A 20,695-nucleotide genomic window follows, 5' to 3' on the forward strand; every position below is an offset into this window, starting at 1 on the left:
AAAAAAAAAAAAAAAAAAAAGAAATGGAGAGTATTGGATTCTGTTCCTTTGGGGTTTTTAATGCTGTTCACCAGAGAAAGATCCCTCCGAAGGAGGAAGATCTTAGCTTATCTTGCAGGGTGAACTGGGAGACAGAAGAACGTCTTCCAGACAGAGGCTGGGCATGAGCAAGGGAATATTTGGTGATAATGGCACTTGCTACTCCATTTTGTAGAGTGAAATGGCTCACACTGGGGCACGCTGGGAGGTGAGCCTGTGGTCAGCTCATGGGGGACCTTGACTGTCAGGCCAGAGGGTTTGGACTCCTCCTGTGGGCAGTGGAGAGCTGGTGCAGCTCCTGAGCACGGAAATGGCGGGGTACAAGCAGCTTTAGAAGGAATAATTGAGGGGCAGGGAGGAGAGGGGTGCTGGGATGGTGTTGGCAAGGACAGGGTCTCGTGGGCTAGTTGAGAGCTGAGCTACCTGCAGGTGCAGTTTGACCCTGCCTGGGGTGGGATCTGCACCCTGGTGTCAGCCCACAGTCTTCGGGGGCGTGAGAAGGGAGGGCCTGGGCAAGATTTAGTTTGTGCCTGAGTGCCTTGGGACTAGGAGATATTCTGGGGCTCGAAAATTTCCCCGGTGTGCTCTCCTTTGGGATGGGGAGGAGACGCAGGCCCTAGGGGCCTGGAGGGAGCATCTCTGGCTGGGCAGTGTAGCTTGTCATCTCCTTCAGGGAGTGACTAAGGGCAGAGGGAGCCTTGACCCCGCCCCCTGGGTCATGATCTGTTGTCTGGTATTTGAGACCAAGACGTCAGTCAAGCTGGTTCTTATCCCTCCTCATCCCCCTCCCACTAAGGCTGCGAAAGGGGACCCATTGGAAATTTGAACAAGGACCATTGTGGCTCTGTGAGAATGGGCTATAGAAGGGCAAGGGTGGCAGCTGGGAAACAGAAAATGATTGCAGAGTTTCAGAGAAGAGACGGTGGTAGCAGTGGAGATGGAGAGAAATGGATGGACTGGAGACAGAACTTGGAGGGAGAACTGGCAGGACTTGCTGGTGGATGACGTGGGACATGAAGGGGACAGAGCCACTGGTGACTCTGAAGCTCTGTGGCGTGAGCATCAGCATTTCTGTTGTGAGCCTTTAAGTGAGCGATGCCTGTGAGGCATCCAAGTGGAGACACCAGGGAAGCACGCGGAAGCACGCGTCTGGAGCTGGGAGACGGGGCTTGTGCCCAGTGGTAGTCAGGGGGAGCGGCTCCTCGGGATCCCCTGCGATGCGGTGGGGCTCCAGCACTGCTAGACACACACGTAGTTCTCGGTGTAGTTTGTGCTTAATCCTGACTATGGAAAGAAAGCGCGATGATGGCATGGATGAGCCACACAGAAGCACATAAGTCGTCCCTGTGATCACATGCCTTGGGGCGGGGGTGGGGGTGTGGCTGCATTTGATATGACAACATTTCTGTCCCACTGAAGAGTTTGATGTTCTCGGTACTCATGGAGGTGGGGCCTGCTTGAACCTTATTGTCCTTGACAGGGGTACCCTCTTCCCCAGGGCACCAGCTGGGTGCTGCACAGAACACGTTTTACCATCTTAGTCCCATGCTGCTGGGCGTTTGCCTGTGTGGAAACAGTTCAACTTGAAAACTATCTCGTGGGGGCCTGCTCTACGCGAGGCACTGTAGGGGACGGAAACAAGAGTGACTTAGGCAAAACCAGCAAGGAATGGACTGTGTCGGGCACAGTGTGTTGGGTGCTGTGAGGAAAGGGGCAGGTGCTCCTGGTGTACAGCGGTGGGAAGAAGGGAGGGGGAGGTCACAGACCCTTCATGGGAAGGGTAGGCATTGCTGAGTGGTGGGGTGAAGGGAGGGGCCCAGCTGGTCGGGGAAGAGCTGGAGGAGAGGCATGCAGGCCAAGGCACCGGGTACATCACAGAGGGGCGAGCACCCTGGATTGTAGGGGATAGTGGCGTGCTGATCACAAAGTGATGACCTGTGGGTCTCCAGTGAATACCATGCTGAGGGGTTCCAGCCACATCTGAGGGCTGCAAGAGCCTCCAGGGTCTGGCAGAGGAGGCCTGATGTGCCTCAGGAGAGCACTTGGATTGTGGTGGTGACGGGGGTGGGGGGAGGGGTCGTGACCAACAGGGATGCTTCCCAGTGTTTATGCCAAAGACAGGAGGCCAAGAACTGCACTGTGGGAGTGGAGAGGACGAGGTGGATGCAGGGAGTTTGCAGTAAGAGGGCCGAAGGATTTGAGATGGATGAGGTGCAGAAGGGTCACCATGATGACGGTGATAGTAAACATGTATGATGTGAGGGCCTGTTCTTGCTCTAAGAGCTTTAGCAGTTTTATCCTATTTAATCCTCACAACAACTTTGTAAGGCCAGTATTTACATGTATTTTGGGGAGATAGTAGTATTATCCCCATTTTGCAGAGGAGGAGTCAGCATCACAGAGGTCATCTGGCCCAAGGTTCCATTTGGGAAGGGACAGAGCTGGGATTCAAACCCCAGGCGTCCCCTCCAGAGCCTGTGCTCTTAACTGCTGGCCACAGAGACTAGTTTTGCTTCCTGGCTGGAAGATGGAGGAACAGGCCCCCAGGAAGGGGGACATGGTGGAGAAGCACATTTTCAGGAGTCTGGACAGATACCTGGTCCAGATGGTGTTTGTCAGAGAGTATATGACATCATGGAAAAGAAACACTGACTTTCAGTGCAAGCAAAGGGCCTCGGGCATTTTGTGACCTAAGGGGCAGTGTGGGTGCCTGGGTGGTGAACCGTGACTACCGTCCTGGTGCACCTGCAGCAGGTGGCAAGATCCCCACCCGAGTCCTGTGTCTCCAGTGTTCACAGTGTTAGGACCACAGACCCGTGACACGTTGCTCTGCAAGGCAGGTGAGCTTCCGACATGGAACTGTGCGCCCTCCCACGGCAGTGGTCCTGGCCCTGGCTGCAGAAGCGGCAGGATCTGTCGGACTGTCTCAGAGGCTTACTTTTGCAAGAGGGCAGAGTTTTCCTGAAATGAAGCCAGCCTCTAGCTCCCCTGAGCAGCTGGTGCCAGAAATCTTAAAGGTTCCACCTCCAAGTGAAGTCTTTTTTCGTTCTCTTTTTAGTAACGTCTACTTTCAAAGATGCAAAGCTGCCAAGTGGATGGGAGTGGCATGTCTCCCTGTGAATTTGAGGGTCTCTTGTGGAGACAGCACCCTAAATCACCACTCCAGTGTTGTTTCTTCTATTTCTCTGACTCCTGTGTCAGCCTGCATCTCAGAAAGCACTCTTGAGAGCTTAGGGGAAGTGTGGAGCCACAAAGTGCAAGCGTCTGCATTCTGCTGTGTCCTCATCCTCCCTGGTGACTGCTCTTTTTTTTCTTTTTCTGTTGAATAAGCAAAAGTAAGAGCAAATTTATTCCTCAGGATCTCGTATGAAAATGTGTAGTGATTGTTTCTTTTTGCTATTGTCAATATGTTTCTGTTCCGTTCACTGAACTTTGTTCCCAGCTCCTCCTGCCAGCTCATAACTTAACATATAGGTTATTTCCCCGTTTGCCCTTCATAAAATGGTGTCATTTTCCCCTCCAGGTCTTGGGAGAGGGAGTGCCTATCTGTGTGTGTGTGTGTGTATGTGTATGTGGTCTGTGTGTACATGTGTACATGTGTGGTGTGTGTACATGTGTGGTGTGTGTATACATGTGTGGTGTGTGTGTATGTACATACGTGGTGTATGTGGTGTGTGTGATGTGTGTGTACCTGTGTGGTGTGTGTGTGTGTGTACATGTGTGGGTGTGTACACATGTGGTGTGAGTGTACGTGTGTGGTGCGTGTACATGTGTGGTGTGTGTATGTACACATGTGTACGGGTGGTGTGTGTACATGTGTGGTGCGTGTACACGTGTGGGGTGTATGTACATACACGTGGCATGTACACGTGTGGTGTATGTACATGTGTGTATGTGTGTGGTGCGTACATGTGTGTGCATGTGTGGTGTGTGTACATGTGTGGTGTGTGTGTGGTGTGTGTGGTGTGTGTGTGTATGCATGGTGTGTATGTGGTGTGTGGGAGTGTGTGCGGTGCAGCAGTCGGGTGGTAAGTGAGGAGGCCCCTGGGATATGCTTTAGACCTAGGCCTCCTCCAGCTGGACTTGATCAAAGGCCTCTCGTCATTCTCCTCCTTCCAGGTATGGGAAGTGCCTGGACTCAGAAGTAATCGATTCTGATTTATATTCAGGTTGGGGTATAATTAGCAGTCTTGATTTAATGTCATTGAGGCCTGAAACTTTTCTACCTGGTCCCTCTCTGTTTGGGTGTATTTAAATGGTGATTCCCGAGGTAGGGTGCTGAATTGGCTGGCATCAGACAGGGCCCTCGCCCATGGGACCCTGAGGAAGTCTCATCTCCGAGCTTCCATTCCTCACCTGGGGAACTTGGATCATGATGTCACCTCCCAAGGGGTGAGGGTGAATCACAGAGCACGTCTCAGGCTCAGCTCAGGGCCTGGCACTTGCCCTTTCTGTCCCTCCCCTGAGAGAAGTGGGGCCACTCTTAGTGAGATAGGCGGTGGGTTCCAGCCCCCCAGCTCGTGGGCAGATCACTCATCTTCTTCACCATAAAGTGGACCCATTGCAGCCATCTTACCTACCTCACACAGCCAGGGCGAGGGCTGAGCAGAAGTGAAACCCTAGGACCTTGGGCTTGGAAGGAGTTTGGCATATTATTAGGTTCAACCTTTTGTTTTATAGGCAGGGAAACTGAGGCTCAGAGGAGTGAATGAATCGACTTGCCCAAGGTTCCTGGCCGTTAGCAGCACGTGGCCAGAGTGCTGTGCTGTTTGGGGTTCATCACACCGCTCTGTCCATTAACTCATAAACATATGCAGAGCCACACACCTCTCTGTGTGTGGTGGTGGACGGACAGATGGCCCTTCTGCTGCCATATGCTCCGGCCTGTTTATGAGCCTCGGGGACTAAAGGGGGGTGTGGACCATCGCATAGGGTGGGGAGGCACGCCTGTGGCTGAGCTGAAAACCTGCCTGGCTTCATATCCCACATCCCTCCGTCACCTGGGCTCACGGACCCAATACCTGGCTGTTGATAAACAAGGGCATCTCTGTAGCCAACACTGAGTTTGGTGCCAGGGAAGTGCACAGAGAGGGGTGAAGGGACAGGCCTGCCCTGCGCAGCCATTTGCAGGCTGGACACACACCAGGTGCAAAGGTTGGTACTAGCCACGTGGGAGAAGCTTCTACGGCTGATGAGTAGTCAGATAGTCGGAGCCACCGCAGACTGTGTGTTAGGTGGGGGTCAGGGTGGGGTTGGCCGGCCTGGAAGAAGAGGTGGGTGTCAGAGGGCCTTGAAGACCCTGGGTTGGATTGAGAAAGGTGGAAAGAGGAAGACCTTTTGGGTTGCGGGGAGAAGCTGTGAGCAAGACATGGAGGCAGATGTGTGGAAAGTGCATTTGAGGGGCCCGAAGCCTCACACTGAGAAGTGGCGAAGCTCTGTGAGAACGGTGTCATTGCAGGAGCTGCTCACCAGGGTTAGTGATTAGGCAGACAAGTGTCTGATTAGATTTAGCTTGTCTAACACAGTGGCCAGCATCATGATTTTGGCCCAGAGCCTTGCTGAGACCTGACTCTACCTGAGACAGACACTTGCCAACTGGCCCCAAGGATGGAATGGGACCCGAGGGGCACAACGACTTCCCGAGCCCCCCTCTCTGAGAAGCGCAGGTCCAGTGGGGCCTTGGGGTCCAGGGAGAGGAGCTGGTGAGCCTGTCTTGCTTTGGATTCACTATGGTCCCTTCTGGGTCACAGAGCCACTTCTCGCCCACCCGCCTGCCTGCCTCAGTCCGCCTCCTCCGGAGCTGGCTTTCCGCTTATCTTAATTTATTGATGAAAACTTGTTTTACGGTCCACAGCACAGACGGCATCAGCTCCCTGCCAAAAGAAAGCAGGCTCGCAAATCGGGAAAGTGAGCTGGCTCCCGGAGATGGGTGGCTGGGGATTGGGAGGATGCAGAGTGAGTAAAGCATGTCTGGGCGGACGGGATGCGTGCTGCACGGCCAAGGAGGGGCCGTGGGCTGGGGCTGGGAACAGCTGGGCCTCTCTCCAGCCGCTGGCCCCTGGCTTACAGGTGTTCCGCCTGTTCTCAGCAACCTGAGCGGGAACATTTATGGCTTTGTCCAAGGCGCTGTGCTAGCAAGTTTATTTTCATGAATCTCATGTAATCCTGACTGCAACTCCATGTGGTAGGTGCCATTTAAAAAACCAGCACTGGGGAAGTTGTTCTCTAGGATTCATCTGGCTGGTGAATGAGGGAACTCAGGACTTGATCCTGGTCTGCCTGGTCCCAATGCCAGCGTCGTCCCCGGCCCTCCCTGACGCAGACACTCAGCACTGGCCCGTGTGCTCTTCTGCGTTGTGGCTGCTGGTTTTTGCCTGGAACTGCTGGTCCCGTCAGCTTGGATGTCTGGAGCATGGACCCCGTCTCCTGCTTCATGTGTCCTTATGGCCCCACAGTGCCAGCTCAGGGCAGGTACCCTGAGACGCCTGCTGAGAGACTGGTGGCTGAAGGGGCTAATGAGCCTTCCTTGTCGTTCCCTTCTGAAAAGTGGGAAGTCTGTGAGTCACTTCTGTGTGTTCCTCTGAAGCTGTTTCCTGGTGGGTCCAATGTGGACATTCCTTGTGTCCCTGCTTGCCACATAGGTTCATTACAGGTACGAAGGGGACGAGAGCTCGGCTCCTGTGAGCTGCAACATCCTCGTCTATAAAATGGGGTGACAGCTCACATGAGTCTTTTGGGACTGTGTGCCTGAGATGGGGTATGTGAAGGCACTCTCCAGAAAAGTAATGCACAGGACTGTGATGATTTCCACAGGCTCCTCTGTTGTTTCGAAATGTCCATTGAGCGCCAAATTAGTTTATTTTGTTCCTTCTTGCTACCTCTTGCAGAGGAATGCCCAGCAGTTTTTACAACTCTGATAAGATCAATGAAGTATGGACAACTTTGGCTGGGCTTCCCCTTCGACATGTGTACGCCCGGACACACACCCCTCTCCACAGGTGACATGTCCTCCCCTAACACGTGTCCTGTCCTTGCCCGCCTTCTCTGCCCCCAGCACTGCCATTCCCGCCATCACCACCAGCCAGGCACCTGAGGCCGAGACCCTGCCCCCTCCCAGCTGGGGCTGTGCTTCTCGCCCTCACGCTGGACTGCGTTTCTGGGCCCCTGCACTCTTGGGCGCGCATTCCTACCTCCTTCAACTCAGACTGGGCTAGAAAGTTGTTGGAAAGTGTTTAATAAAATGAGATTCGGAATTTGTTTTCTTAGGTCTGTAATAGGCACGGAGAGGTCACAATCACAAACTGGATTCAAATCCTGGGTCTGCCAACTCCACATGTGAGCTTAGACAACATACCTAAACTCCTATCCTTTAGTTTTCTCCTTTGCAAGGTGGGGGGAAATAATAGTAACTAGCTCGTGTGGTTTTTGTGGGAAGGGGTTGGCACAGCTCCTGGAATGGAATACGGGCTCAGTAAATGCCATCTTTGTCATCACCAGCGCCCTCATCACCACTACGTCACCACCACCGTTATTATCCCCAACACAGCTTTGCTTTCCTGCCCTCCTAGTCTGCACATAGGCTTCCCGGCCACAGAGCCTCACTCCCACCCATCACGCCATGGCTAACCGTCCTTTCTCCAAGCAGGCACATGTCTAGGTGACACCTTTCTGGCTTATTTGGGGTGACCTAGATCTAAGCAGTGGAGCACGGTGGGTCAACACATGGTTTTGCAGCCAGGCTGCCTATGTTCTCTCACCACTGAACCTCTATTATCTCATCTCTAAAACGAGGACAAAAATAATCTGTTCTCAGCCTCGCTGTTGGGCTGGGAGGATTAAATGAGGCAGAAGAGGCAAAGCTCTCAGGACCACACTGGCACATGGTCGGTGCTCACGAGAGCAAGTGCTTTATTGTCCCCTGGCAGGCAGCACAGCAGGGGGGAGTTAAGATGGGAAGTTGGGCCGTGCTGGGTAAGGTGCCGGGTAGGGGCGAGGAGGCTCCTCCATTTGCGAGCTCTGTGATCTTGCACAAGCTCATCTGGCGAGACTGTGCACAAGCAGCTTTCAGCAGAGTAACTGAATTGCGGGGCACATGTCGAATAGTAGAGGGTGGGCTGTAGTCTCCCAGTTCTACCCAGAGGATGAAGAGATGGTCAGAGCTTGGCACAGGATGGGGAGGACTCTCAGGTTGTCACTAAGTTGGTGCTGAGACCGTCTCTGGCAGAGAGACCTGAACTTAACCGGCCTGTGCCCCCCACAAAGCATGTCAGAAATGCCAAATCCTGGCGTGGGTGGACATGGCTCCTGGCTGGCAGTATAAATAATCGGTTCATGGGCATAGGCTCCTTAGAATGAAGGCCAGTCCCGTGTTGGCCTTGTCCAAGGGCTACAGCAAAGATGTGTGTGGGTGGCTGTCCTGGGGCCAGAGATGCACCTGGTTGTCAGCTATAATCTTTTCTCATATTTATGTGTGTAATTATAGAGTGATTTGCTAAACTCGAGCCGTAGGAGATGGTCCTTTTTCCATTATTAAAGGGTCTCCTTTCTGTGATGGGCGGAATGGAGGCAGCCTCCCTGAGGAGAGGATTTTCACAGTGACTTTTCTTCACCTCTGGGGGTGGGGGGGGGCTCCTTTCCTCAATCAGGGAGCATGGGCCCCACCTCTCCCCATTCTATAGGATGAGTTTATAGTCTCTCAGATCATTTGAGCTCTTTGCCAGAGAGATGTGATGTGAATTCAAAGGTATCGTTGTCCTGTTCCCCTTACCTTTTCCAAGGAGTTTGAATAATAGCACAAAACCTTGTGTGACATTTATATTCTGAGGAACACAAAGTGCTCGGCAGGCATAATCCTGTTCATCCTCCTGGTGTCCCCCAGTGCTGGGCAGGTGCTCTTCCCACCTCAGTCTTCTAGCGGAGACACATCTCAGGAATGCTGAGTGGCTCCCAGAGCCACACAGCACATCCCTGTCCCCTGGGCTCCAGGTCCTGAGATCTGGGCTGTTGACAGCTATGCCTTCCCAGGGAAGCCCAGGTGGCCCCAGTGTCAATGTGATCTTAGAAGGTTGGTTTCTTAAGCCCATGTCTGCCTCCTGCAGCAGCCCCGTCTTCATGTATTACTCTGTGCTTTGATGCTGTCAGAAATGTCTTTCTCCCCAGATGCACAAAGTAAAACAAGGGCAGGAAGGAAAAAAATATGCTGGTGATTGGAAAATCCTTTCTGCAGACTCCTCTGACAAGCTATTCTGAGTCCTTGGCGCCTTCCCTCCCAATTTCCAGTGACCTTGGGAGTTCAGACGGCCTCTCACTGTGGTCCCAGGCCATCTCCCCAGGGCTCCCCCTTGGGCCCAGGAGCTCAGGCAGCCATGGCTGGTGGGGGCACAGGTAAGGAGAGCTACATGCGTATGAACCACCCCCCACCACCCCAGCATAAAGAGCACCCCTTCCAGCACTAGCACCCTGCCTGAGAGTTACTGGCGTGGGTGGCCTGAGGCTCCAAGCTGTTTCCTGTTGAGTGTTGACAAGTTCTGGAGTTTGGGGAAAAGACAAGTCCAAGGGCCATCCTCCCCCAACTCCCAGCAAATGGCAGTCCTCCGACTAGGTCAGGGAACAGAACCTTCGGGGGGGCCAGGCCAGCGGACTGTCAGCCTCCCTCCTGGGAAGCTCTTCCCAGCCTGCCCCCTGCCCCCTCAGCGTTGTAGCCCGTATTCTCTGTGTGTTCCTGCACAGGGATGGAAAACAGCTGTGTGCTTCCCGTGTGTGATCCATCCATGTCCTTGAGCAGAATCTCACTGTTGGGGCCTCCATCTCCCGTGACCAGCAGTGAGCAGGGGCGGAACGGGCTGGACTAAGCTTGGGGATGCTGGGTTACAGTTGCTCCCCTGTGTCCCTCCTTCCCTCCACCCACCCACCCCACCTGACCTGGGATGTGCTTGATGGAAGAAAGTGCAGTTCTGCCGCCTGTCCGGGCCTGGCCCGGAAGGGCTGCGGTGGTGGCGTGACTTGATGTTATGGACGGGTGAGTGATCGCTCCTTCTCCACAAGGCTGGCAGGTGCTTTGTATCATCTGCTGCTCTTTGGCACCCCAGCCACACATCATTCTGTGGTCCTGGGGCCTGTGCCTCAGGCTTCGTTCCTTCCGGCAGTCTCAGTTGCACTTCAGGCCCCTTTGCAGGGTTCTGAGCTGTTTCTACCTCCTTTTCTATTCCCCCACCGAGTGAGTAGGCCTGTGGGTCAGTTTGAGAAGGTGGCATCTGAGAAAGTTGATCTGCAACCTGCTGTCGCATTTGAGGAGTTGTGATGGCCTGAGAACTGGAGTACAGGTGGAGGTGAGGGAGGTGAGCTGCCTTTCTCCCACATAGGAAGGGTTATGGAGACAGGAGTTTAAAAGGGCCATGTCAGGAGAGCACAGGTGGGTGCCCCCTCTGCTCCCCATGTCTAGTCCTTGCCCCTTGCTCTCTAGGCATCAGCTGTGTTGGGGACTGGGCCTGATCCTGGTACCCCTGCCCTGGCCTTTGAAGCCCAGGGACCGACTCAGACTCTCCCTGCCCCCAGAGTTGTGTCACCCTGGATCCCACAGATGCCTTGTCTGGAATGAGCCCCTGGCAGGGCAGGTGCCCTCCGTGCTGAGGCCAGCCAGTGCTTCAGTAAAGCCAAATTCCTCTCCCCACCCACCCCATCCTGCCCCACCAGGATCAGAGACACCAGGTCCTTTGGGTAGCCCGCTTGGCCTGGACTGCTAGGCCTGAACATGATCCCCTCGACCCTCAACCCATTGGACGGTGACAAGGGGCTGTCCTCAGAGTCTCAGATTGGGCTCTCCCTCATCACAGACTCTCAGCCCCATGGACTTCTTAGAGTTTTAGACTGTCAGAGGTATTGTAACGGGACCCACTCTCAACAGATGGGGTGTTCTGGTGAATTGGGGTCGGGTTTACCATGTTTTCAATGTCTCTACAAAGTTTGCTGGAGAGAATTAGACTCTGGAAACATGGAATTTAAGAGCTTTATTAACCTCTGAGACTTGCGGCTCCCAACACATCCCTTATGTTTGGCCATGTTGAAATGCTCTCCCCTGGACCCATCTTAGATAGGAAATAACCTCATTCTGCCGTCATCAGAATGTAACTGGGTTTTAGATATGCAAATACTTTATGTAATGGTTATTTGTAGGACAATTCAGCTCAGAAATATGGGTGTCATCTCCCTATCACCTATGCCAGCTGGTGATATTGGGGGCTGTGAAGTGAAGTTGTGAAGAAATTGGACGTTTTGAGAGAGTGTGGGATCAAAAAAAGAATGACTGAGAGATCATGCTGTTTAGCTTTAAATTATACACAAACTCAATGTGAGCCAAAGTTGTGCTGTGGCTGCCAGCCAGCACATTGGAAGCTTAGGCCGGATTACTAGAAATACAGAACTCAGAGTGTAGGAGGGGAGAGTGGTAGCTTTATACTCTGTGCTGGTCCCTCCCTAGCTGGAATCTAACATTCAGTCTGGGACAGAGAGGAGCAGTGGAGGGTGACTCAGAGGTGGAAGATCTAATAGCCCTTTCATAGGCCCGGAGAAGACTCTGGAAAGAACGTTAGCTACCAGCCTTTAAATATCTAAAGTTCTGTCATACTCATTCTGGGTGTGCTTCTTGGGCAAAACAAGGACTGAGGCTGTTAGCCACAGGAAAGTAGATTCTTGATTTAAGAAGAAAGAATTTTTGACTAATTAGAGTTGTGCAGAAATGGAATGGAGCATATTGTGGGATGGTGAGCACTGGGACCCTGGGGGTGCTCAAGCAGAGGCCAGATGGCCTGAGGCCAGGGACAGTTCACAGGGGAGACTTCTCACTGAGTGGCCACCTCCCTCTCCTTGCTCTGATCCTCCTGCCTGCTGGGTGACTTTGGCAAAGACAGCTTTGGGACTCTGTCCCACACTTTCCTTTCGCTCCCTGCAGAATTAGAATTAGAAGCGTTGTCCCAGCCACCCCCTCCCCCATTTATAGGTATGCCGGTGAGTGAGCTGCAGAAGCCCCTTAGAGGCAAGGGGCGTCTGAAATGGAAAGCAGCGCCCCACTCCTGCACTGACATATTGTCCTTTCTCCCAGTGATGAAGCTCTTGGCAGACTGCTTCTCCCGGGCCAGGCAGGATCATTACTAGCCGCATGTCAGGCTGCGAAATTGAAGTCACTTTGGTTTTCTTTTTTATTCTCTACATCCACTAATTTATTAAATGCCTTTAAACATTGTGCTTGCTCTGGCTCACAGAGAGCTTTCGGGAAAAGCTCCTGCAAGGCAAAGAGGGGATGAGGCTGGGCGGGGGGCCAGGGGCCAGGTTGGGGGGCTCTGCGGAGACTCATACGTGACGCTGCAGGATGGAACTAGCCAGAGGGTGTGATGGGCTCTGAGGGGGGCTGGGGCGGGGGCAGCAGGGGACTCACAGGCCAATGAGGGACTAGGGGGGCTGAATTGGGGATAACGGGGCACTGGGTGTTCTAGGAGTGGGGAAGAAGGGATGCATGGGTGGCTTATTTTTCAGGTGGGTTTGTATGTCTGGGTCTGGTCCTGTTCCCAGGATGCGGCCTGCTCAGACCCTTCCCGTCCGTTCATCCATCTAACAAATATTTATGTAGCATGTTGTGGGCCCTCCAGCGGAAGAGAAATGGCTGGGACGTGAAGCTGGCCCTGGGAGTGCTGCTGTTTTCATGAGGGTGGGCAGCAGTCCACACAGAAAGCTGGGCAGGTCCCTGAGGTGCTCAGCTCTGGGTACAGCCCTGACACAGAAGATCAGCCCCGGGGAGGGCCACCCCTAAACAGGAGAGAGGCTGTTGGCAATTAGGAGGGGACTGTCCTTGAGCTCTAAGCGGTGTGCCAGTGAGGGTAGAAGCTCAAGAGGGAAGTTGGTTTGAAGGGGAAATGATGGGCCTCACCCCAGAGAAATGGGATGCCTGCATGAAAAATACATAAGGATACATGGCAGATGCATATATTAAAACTACAAATCAATATGTTCAAACTGAAGATGGGGAAAAATGCCATGGGGATATTGGCTAATTACAGCAGTCTTCATAAATGAGATAAGTCTGGATGCTTGTTCACTACACGGCCATAGCCCCCTAGGCCTCAGCTTACTTGCCGTGCATCTGGTGGATGGGCCCAAGGGTGATGGGAGATCTTGAGACGGCCCTCTGAAGGGGCCCAGGCAGGACGGCTCTGTAGGAAGGAGGCCCAAAGGTATTGCCAAGGGTGAGGTGCTGTTCCTGGCTCTGGGTACTTAGCAATGAACAAACAGACCCAAGTCCCAGCCTGAGTAGAGATCAAGGCCATGGGCAAATGCAAGGGTAGGAACTCGTTTTCTCAAGTTTTCATGTGACTTATTTGGAGCCCTAAATTGAAAATATTTTAGTTCACTTTTTAAAATTTTATTTAAAAAAAAATTTTTTTATTGGGGAATTGGGGGATGGGAACAGTGCTGGGGAATTGGGGGAGGGGGAACAGACAAGTTGCTGTTGTTTTGTTCTTCAGTCTAGTTGTGGAGGACGTTGCTTCACTGGCCCAAGTTGGCACCATCATTGCGCTCTTCCCGGCTGAGACAGATCGGTCGCTGGCTTCTGGACGGCCGCTTACGGCGGCTGCTGGCCGCTCACGCTGGCTGCTGGCCGCTCATGCTGGCTGCTGGCTACACACAGTAGCCCATGGCAACTGACTACAGCAGGGGCTGTAGCCTACGCCGTCGCCGGCAACTCAAGGCAGCCCAGCTCCAGGTTGAGCTGTTGTTCAGCATCTTAGCTGTGGAAGGCAGTGTCACTGGCCCTCATATGTGGGATCCGAACCGGGGCCCTCTGGCGTCCCAAGCCAGTTCTTAACCATCACGCCACTTGGCCGGCCCTAAAAATATTTTAAAATGCCCTCATTTGTTGGGGGGAGGGAATAAAAGGTGGGGGAGGCTTGATAGTCGGGGTGGTCCCTGGGCTAGTCCCTGCTTGGAGACGGGTGCCAGCTAGGCCCTGCCGATGACCTCGGGTCGGTTGGTGCTAGCGTGGGCTGGGTCCTGGCCCCTGAGTCACCCTGCCTCGCCTGGCCTCTTCCTGCCTGGGGCTGACTATAGCTCGATCATCTCAGCTGAGACAACCCTCTAGTTTTGGAAGGGAATTTTCCTGAATGCCACCAGTTAAGCTCTTCGGCACTGAGGTTTGGCTGTGCCACTGCAGGCCTTGCCACCTTCCTGTGCTTGGCACCCTCCGCAGGGGGCACCTCCCCTCCCTGGCCCTCCCCTCTCCCATTCCTGCCTTGCCCCCTGCTCTGCCCACGGAAACTGGCTTCCTGTCTTTTTGCCCTCCTGCCCAGCAACGCTTTCCTGCTGTCAGCTCTCCCTCGTGCCCATTGCCAGGCACCAGATGTTGGTCTCTTACCTGCTCCTGCCCCGGCCCTCACCAGTGCCCCAGATAAGAGCCTTCCCAGCACTTTCCTCCTCTTATGCTGTGCTGACCCTCTCAGCGCAGGACGCTGCCCCACCTTTGGAGGGAACACACCGGGTTTTTCCTCTGATGGTGTAGTCGCAGGGAGTCGAGAGCCGGAGGGTGGACACCTGCCATGGGATGGGGCTAGGGCAGGGTTTCCCAACCTGTACTAACATTTTGGACTGGATAGTTCTTTATTGGGGGGTCTGCTCTATGTATTGTTGGATGTTTAGCAGCATCCCTGACCTCTACTCACTAAGACTCCAGTAGCAGTCCCCTCCCCACATTGTGTCAACCAAAAATGTCTCTAGACATGGCCAGATGTCCTCTGGGGAGCAAAGTTGCTCCCAGTTGAGAACCACTGGGCTAGGAGATGAAAGCACTGTCTCAGGCTTGGCTAAGCCTGTGCTGGAATGGACCTGAGAATTCTCTAGTCCAAATCCCACATTTTAAAGGAAATTGGGCCTCAGAGAGCTGAAGAATCTCAAGGTCACCTAGGGGAGCAGTCTGATGAAAGAGGCATTTTAGAAAAAGGATTCAGACGGCTCAATGCAGTCTGGGCTGAAAAACAGGCCAGAGGCAGGGCGAGGAGCATGGCTGGGATCTGGGCGTGAGACGGGGCGTGAGATTGGTGCCTTTCACCTGCTGGGGCTCAGGGCACACTCACAGTCTCCTTGGAGTGGCAGTGTGGAAGGGACCCTGTTCCAAATGCCAGGAAACCAGGTTCTGAGCCCATCCTGGCAGTGTGGCAGCTGCAGTGTCCTTATCTGTAAACTTAGGGCCTGATGTTTGTGTTTTCTTCCTGCCTGGGGTCTCTGCTGATTCTGGGTCATCCGAGATGGGAGCACACGTCCATCTCAGCAGAGACCCCTGAGGACATAGAAGAGTGGCCGTGGGGTGTGCAGTAACCCCTCGTTGCCCTGTAGGGGCCTCATTCACTTAGCAGACATTGTGTATGACGCCTTTCTCCCCACCCCCTGACTTAGGTACAGGCTGTGGGTGGGGTTGGATGGGGTTGCCCTACCTGGGGGCAGCAGATCTCCCCTGGTGTCTAGCCTGAGACACGGCAGGACCTCTGACCGGAAGTGTGGAGGGAAGCAGTTAGGGACACCGATCTCTCAAGGTGATGGAGGGAGGCTCCCGGTGGGTCCTTGGGAAGCTTGCAGACTAAATCACAGAACATGCAGTACAAAGTCAGAGAAGCAGTGCTGGGAGAAATGACCAGCTCCCGAGAGCTTCTGAGCTGTTGAGGTTTTCCTAGATGGAGGCCCCTTGAACTCACATCAGTTTCCCCCAGGAGGGAAGTGGAGAATGGAGGTACAGAGGGGACCCCACCAGGCCTACTCCCAGTGGGAACTGGCTTCTGAGGAAAGCTGTACTCTCTGGGGAGGGTCCTGGGGGACCCTGGCATCTCCAGCTGCAGGATGGTGGTGGCACCCTACAGCTCTCGGGGTCCAAGGCCAGCTCTTTTTAGCAAGTTCCTCTACCTGTAGGGAGTGATCGGGCAGCAGCGGGTTTTCCTCTTATTCATTCCAGGTTCTGGCTTTTAGAGACACAAATCTTCAACATGAAGATCATGAATTTCCATGGTATGATTAATGAAAGAAAAATTGAGCCGGCAGCATAGAAACTGATCAGATTGAAGAAAGTCAGTGACAAGTTGGATGAAAGTTTCAGCGCCTGACTGGCAAACCCAGAGCTCCTGACCTGGTATAGAGCGCCACCTAGTGGTTTCAAGGGGTCATTCCCCACAGCAAAGCTTAGAGATGCCCTTTTGGGTGGATGGATGACCCGGGCGAGTGTGCCCACACCTTGGGGGCCTTGCCCTAGTGCCACCTGGGCCTGCTGCAGGGTATCCGATGTGCAGGACCCCTCTCCACAGTATGGGGGTTCAGGCAGCTGCTCCACTTACCGAACTCCATCCCCTCGCTGCTCCTCTGAAGTTGCTGGTTTAGTAACACGTGGGACTCTCCCCTCTTCTTTTGTCATGCCCAGTCTGGACCCCCTTTGTTCCCCCATGTATCAAAGTCCTGATCACTCATTGAAGCCCGGCAAGCCCTGTCAACACTACCTTCCAAATAGATCTCAGATTAGACCATTTCCTACCACTCCTGTACGCACCTGGTGCGGGTTGCTGCCAGCCTGGTCACCGCACTGCTCCCCGGCTTCCCGCTTGGCCCTTGCATTGTCTGTTCTCTCAACAGCAGCCAGACTAACCTGTTGAAAACGTAGTTCACGTCATTCCCCTGCTCTGGAAGTGTCCCATCCCTCTAAGCACAGCACCCACATTTTCTTTCCCGAGGCCCACGAGGCATTGTCTCATCTGTCCCCTGCCAGCCCACCTGTGGGCCCCCTACCACGTGTCACCTCCTTCACCCTGTTGGAGCCACGTGGGCGCCTTGCTGCGCTGTGGCTGCCCAGGTTCACTCCCACTGCGGGGCTTTGCATCTGCGGCCCCTCATCTAGTACACCCTTCCCCCAGGTATTTTGAGACTCACTTCACCTGCTCAGGTGCCAGCTTTCCGAGAGGTCTTCCGTGACCACTTTGTCCCCAGTTACTTTCTAACTCCTTAGCCACCTTTATTTTTCTTCACAGCACATGCAAGAACCTGAAATTCTATATGTTTGCTCATGTAATATCAGTGTCTTGTGTGGGGATTCCCTCTGCATGAGGGTGGAGCCTTTATGGGAGCTTTATGGCTCCCCAGCTCTCAGCAGGGGCCCAGCTTATTAAGTAGGGGCTTAGTGTGGGTTTGCTGGCTCCCTGGTCCTCACTGCTACATCCGCGTCTCCTCTCTGAGTGAGAGCAGCTTGAGGGCAGGCCCGTGCTTGCTTCCTGGGGGTCACAGCACAGCTCCTTGTGCATAGGAACTGCTCAGTAAATGCCTTTCAGTCAGGGCCACCCACTCCCCATGCTTGCTTCCACTTAAACTCTTACAACAATCTAGAAGGTAGGTGCTGTTATTCTCATTTGGCATAAAAGGAGTTTGCAAGGTCGTACAACCAGGACAAGCTGGAGCTGGGTGTTAGGCCCAGCTGGCCTCCCCAGTCCTTACGCTTGCACTTCCACCCTGCATGGGATGTTCTTGCCCTCCGCCTGCCTCGCGTCCACCAGCAGTGAGGGACTGCCTCCTCCAACTGGCATCTCGGACCAGGGCAGTGATGGCCTCCTCTGAACTCCTGTGCCATTTATTTGGCACCAATGTATACCGCCAGGGGCGGGTGTTGCTTTTTTGTCTCTCCCGTCCAGCTCAAGCAGAGGCCCAGGAAAGGCAGGTCTCTGAAGTGCTGGTAGCTGTCCTGGCACAGGGTGCTGCATGCTGTAGGTACTCAGTAAACTTCGGTGGACTGATTGATTGGCTCCTCAGACTCAGCAGACATACTCGGAGCTGCCAGGGCCAGGGCCATGAGCATAACACAAGAAGGCAGACGTGGAGGTTTGCAGCCAATGAAACTGAAGCTTCCTGGGTGGAGCTGGTGGTGTCGGTGGCCCAGGGGTGCTGTTGAGGAGAGTCGGCATCTCGGGCCCCTAGTGCTGGTTTCTGGCTTACCGGATGGATGGCGGAGGCAGTGATGGGTTCCTACATCCTACGCGCTGGCTAGCCCCTCAGCCAGCCCCTCAGCCAGCCCCTCAGCCAGCCTTAGTACTTTTATTTTCCCATCTGTGGGAAATTTGTTCCTCAGGCTCCAGAGATCAGTGGACAAATGGTCCTTCGGGTCAGGGCAGCAGGTCACAGTCACTGGAAGGCCTGGCTCCGGCCTGAGGCAAGTCCTGACTTGCTTCCCGTGACCACCACGTGCCCCTCGCCTGGACTCTTTTCTAACCTCCAGGGCCTTTCCTCTGCCAAGTGGAAAAACTGCAACTACTAATATGCACCTAGGACCTGCAATATTTGTCCCATGATTCTGCCTGTAACTTATTTAATTTGATCCTCAGAGTGACCCTATGGGGTCTGTGAAGCTAGTATAACCCCATTTGCCAGATGGGGAGACTGAGACACAGTGAGGATGAAGGGATTTGTTTGGGTCACACAGCTGACATGATTTGAGGCTGCGGCCGTATCTGACCAGTAGCCCAGTTCTCACCCTTTCTGTGTCTCAGAGTTGGGGGTCGGGATGTGGGGTCATTTGAGTTCTGTGGCAATGGACGCAAGAGCAGTGTCCGTCTAACAGGCTTTTCTTTCTCTCCAGCTCTGTGGCTGTGGGCTGCTTGGAGTGGGCATTTGGCTCTCCGTGTCCCAAGGCAACTTTGCCACCTTCTCCCCCAGCTTTCCCTCGCTGTCCGCAGCCAACCTCGTCATTGCCATGGGCACCATTGTCATGGTGACGGGCTTCCTTGGCTGTCTGGGGGCCATCAAGGAAAACAAGTGCCTCCTCCTCAGTGTAAGTTGGACCCCATGTTCCCAACCCTCTGAACTCTGGACCACCCTGCATTAGGGCCACAGAGACAGGAAAGGCCTGGGGACATAGCTACCTGAGACCAGGGAAATTGCTTCTAGAATGTTCTTTGTCCAGTCACACCCCTCTTCCTCATGATTGGCTATTCCTGCCCTAGTTATCCTCCCACTCCTTGATTGGCTGTCTTTGTCCCCTCCCCCACCTCGCTGGGTTTCCTCAGGAGTAGTAGGTGTCCTGTCCTATACCTGGGAAGCCCTGTCTAGGTGCTGCCTGACCCTGCCTCCCTGCCGTCCTTCTTGTGTGTACCCCGTCCCTGGCTGCGGCCACCACCGTGCGCCCACACCAGGACCTTCTCTTTCCAGTTTTTCATCGTCCTGTTGATCATCCTCCTAGCAGAGCTGATCTTACTTATCCTCTTCTTCGTCTACATGGACAAGGTAAGGCTTACAGAAAGGGAGGGGCGTATAGAATTTCAGTGCCCTTGGGGTTGGGCCAAGCTGGGGCAAGCCAGAGGAAAAGTGCTGATACGTAGTACTGGTGAGGAAAGGCGAATGGAACCAGAGAACTAGATGGGGGCAGCATGGAAAGGCAAGTTTGGGACGGTTTATTACCTTTTGTACCTTAGGAAGTAGAGTCCTGTAAGTCACACAGGCATGCAATGGGCTGCCTTGGCATTAGTGAGCTCCCCATCGCTGGGGGCATTCAAGCATACTTGTGTTGGCCACTGGGAGAAGGGATTCAGACCTTACTAGGTGGTTGGACTGGGTGATTTGAGGATAACCCATCAGAAACATGGAGGAACTTTGCAGGTGACACCATGAGTAGGGCTAACAGTGGAGGGTAGCTATGTTTCCTTTTCCAGAGACCTCTGAGGACAGAGCGGCTGCTCCCAGGCCACACCTTGGGGTTTGGGAGGATGGTGGGGGGACCCCTGGCAACCTCGCCAGACTAGAGAGTTCCCAGTCATATTGGAGAACTTCTTATTGATACCACCAAGAATGGCTGGCCCAGCACTCAGTGTCTCCCTCAGGGCTAAGCAGGCTTTTGGATGCACTGTACCCAGGGACTAAGTAGCTGTTTGTTCCTTAGATTCTTGAAGTACTTGCCCCGCACTGAAAGGCAGAGTCCCTATTAGGATTCTTTTGCATTTATGAAAGGGAAGAAATAATAATATTCAGAGATCCCTCCCTCTGTGCCAGCTCTGTGCTTGGCTGTTTATAAAAATTGGTTCTTTTAATTCTCACAATCCCAGAGGTAGATGTTATTATTCCAGTATATTGCAGATAAAGCAGAGGCAAGAAAGGTGAAGTTACTTGCTAGCGAGAGGTGGACCTAAGATCAAAATGACTAATCTGCCACCCTCTGGTTCCCAGGGTGTGTTTGGACAGGGGTGGCATGGGGGAAGATGTTGTGGGTGGGGTGGCAGAGTGGCCTGTGTGTGTGGCTGGCCTCTGTGCCTCTGAGTGTTACAGCCCCGGCCCACAGAGCTTAGCTGTCCTGGGAATCAGCAGGTGCAGTCAGAACCTCCCCTGCCCCCAGCAGAGCCGACTCCCAGGGCCTTCCCCTTGTCTGCAGGAGCAGTGGCCAGTAGTCCTAGGCGACTGGGGCAGGTTGCCTCCCGGTCCCAACCATCCTGTCTCACCTCCATCTGACAGGTAAATGAGAACGCCAAGAAGGACCTGAAGGAAGGCCTCCTGCTGTACAACACAGAGAACAACGTGGGGCTGAAGAATGCTTGGAATATCATCCAGGCCGAGGTGAGGGGTCGGGCAGCTCTGCCCACTGCCCGCAGCAGGGGCCAGGCCAGGC

At 53.9% G+C, this 20,695-nt stretch overlaps 1 protein-coding gene across 7 annotated transcripts in view; it reads left to right on the forward strand.

Moving 5' to 3' along the window:
- TSPAN9 (tetraspanin 9) overlaps window positions 1-20,695 on the forward strand; it is a 209,972-nt gene that overhangs the window by 182,348 nt on the left and 6,929 nt on the right. For all 7 annotated transcript variants that reach the window (XM_019660984.1, XM_019660983.1, XM_019660980.1 and 4 more), the window contains 3 exons: window positions 18,680-18,871; window positions 19,249-19,323; window positions 20,542-20,643. In XM_019660984.1, coding sequence (XP_019516529.1) covers window positions 18,680-18,871; window positions 19,249-19,323; window positions 20,542-20,643 — 369 coding nt within the window. The remainder of the gene's footprint in view (window positions 1-18,679; window positions 18,872-19,248; window positions 19,324-20,541; window positions 20,644-20,695) is intronic.

This window comes from Hipposideros armiger, unplaced genomic scaffold, assembly GCF_001890085.2.
Source record: "Hipposideros armiger isolate ML-2016 unplaced genomic scaffold, ASM189008v1 scaffold_332, whole genome shotgun sequence".
In the NCBI taxonomy this organism is placed as follows: Eukaryota; Metazoa; Chordata; class Mammalia; order Chiroptera; family Hipposideridae; genus Hipposideros; species Hipposideros armiger.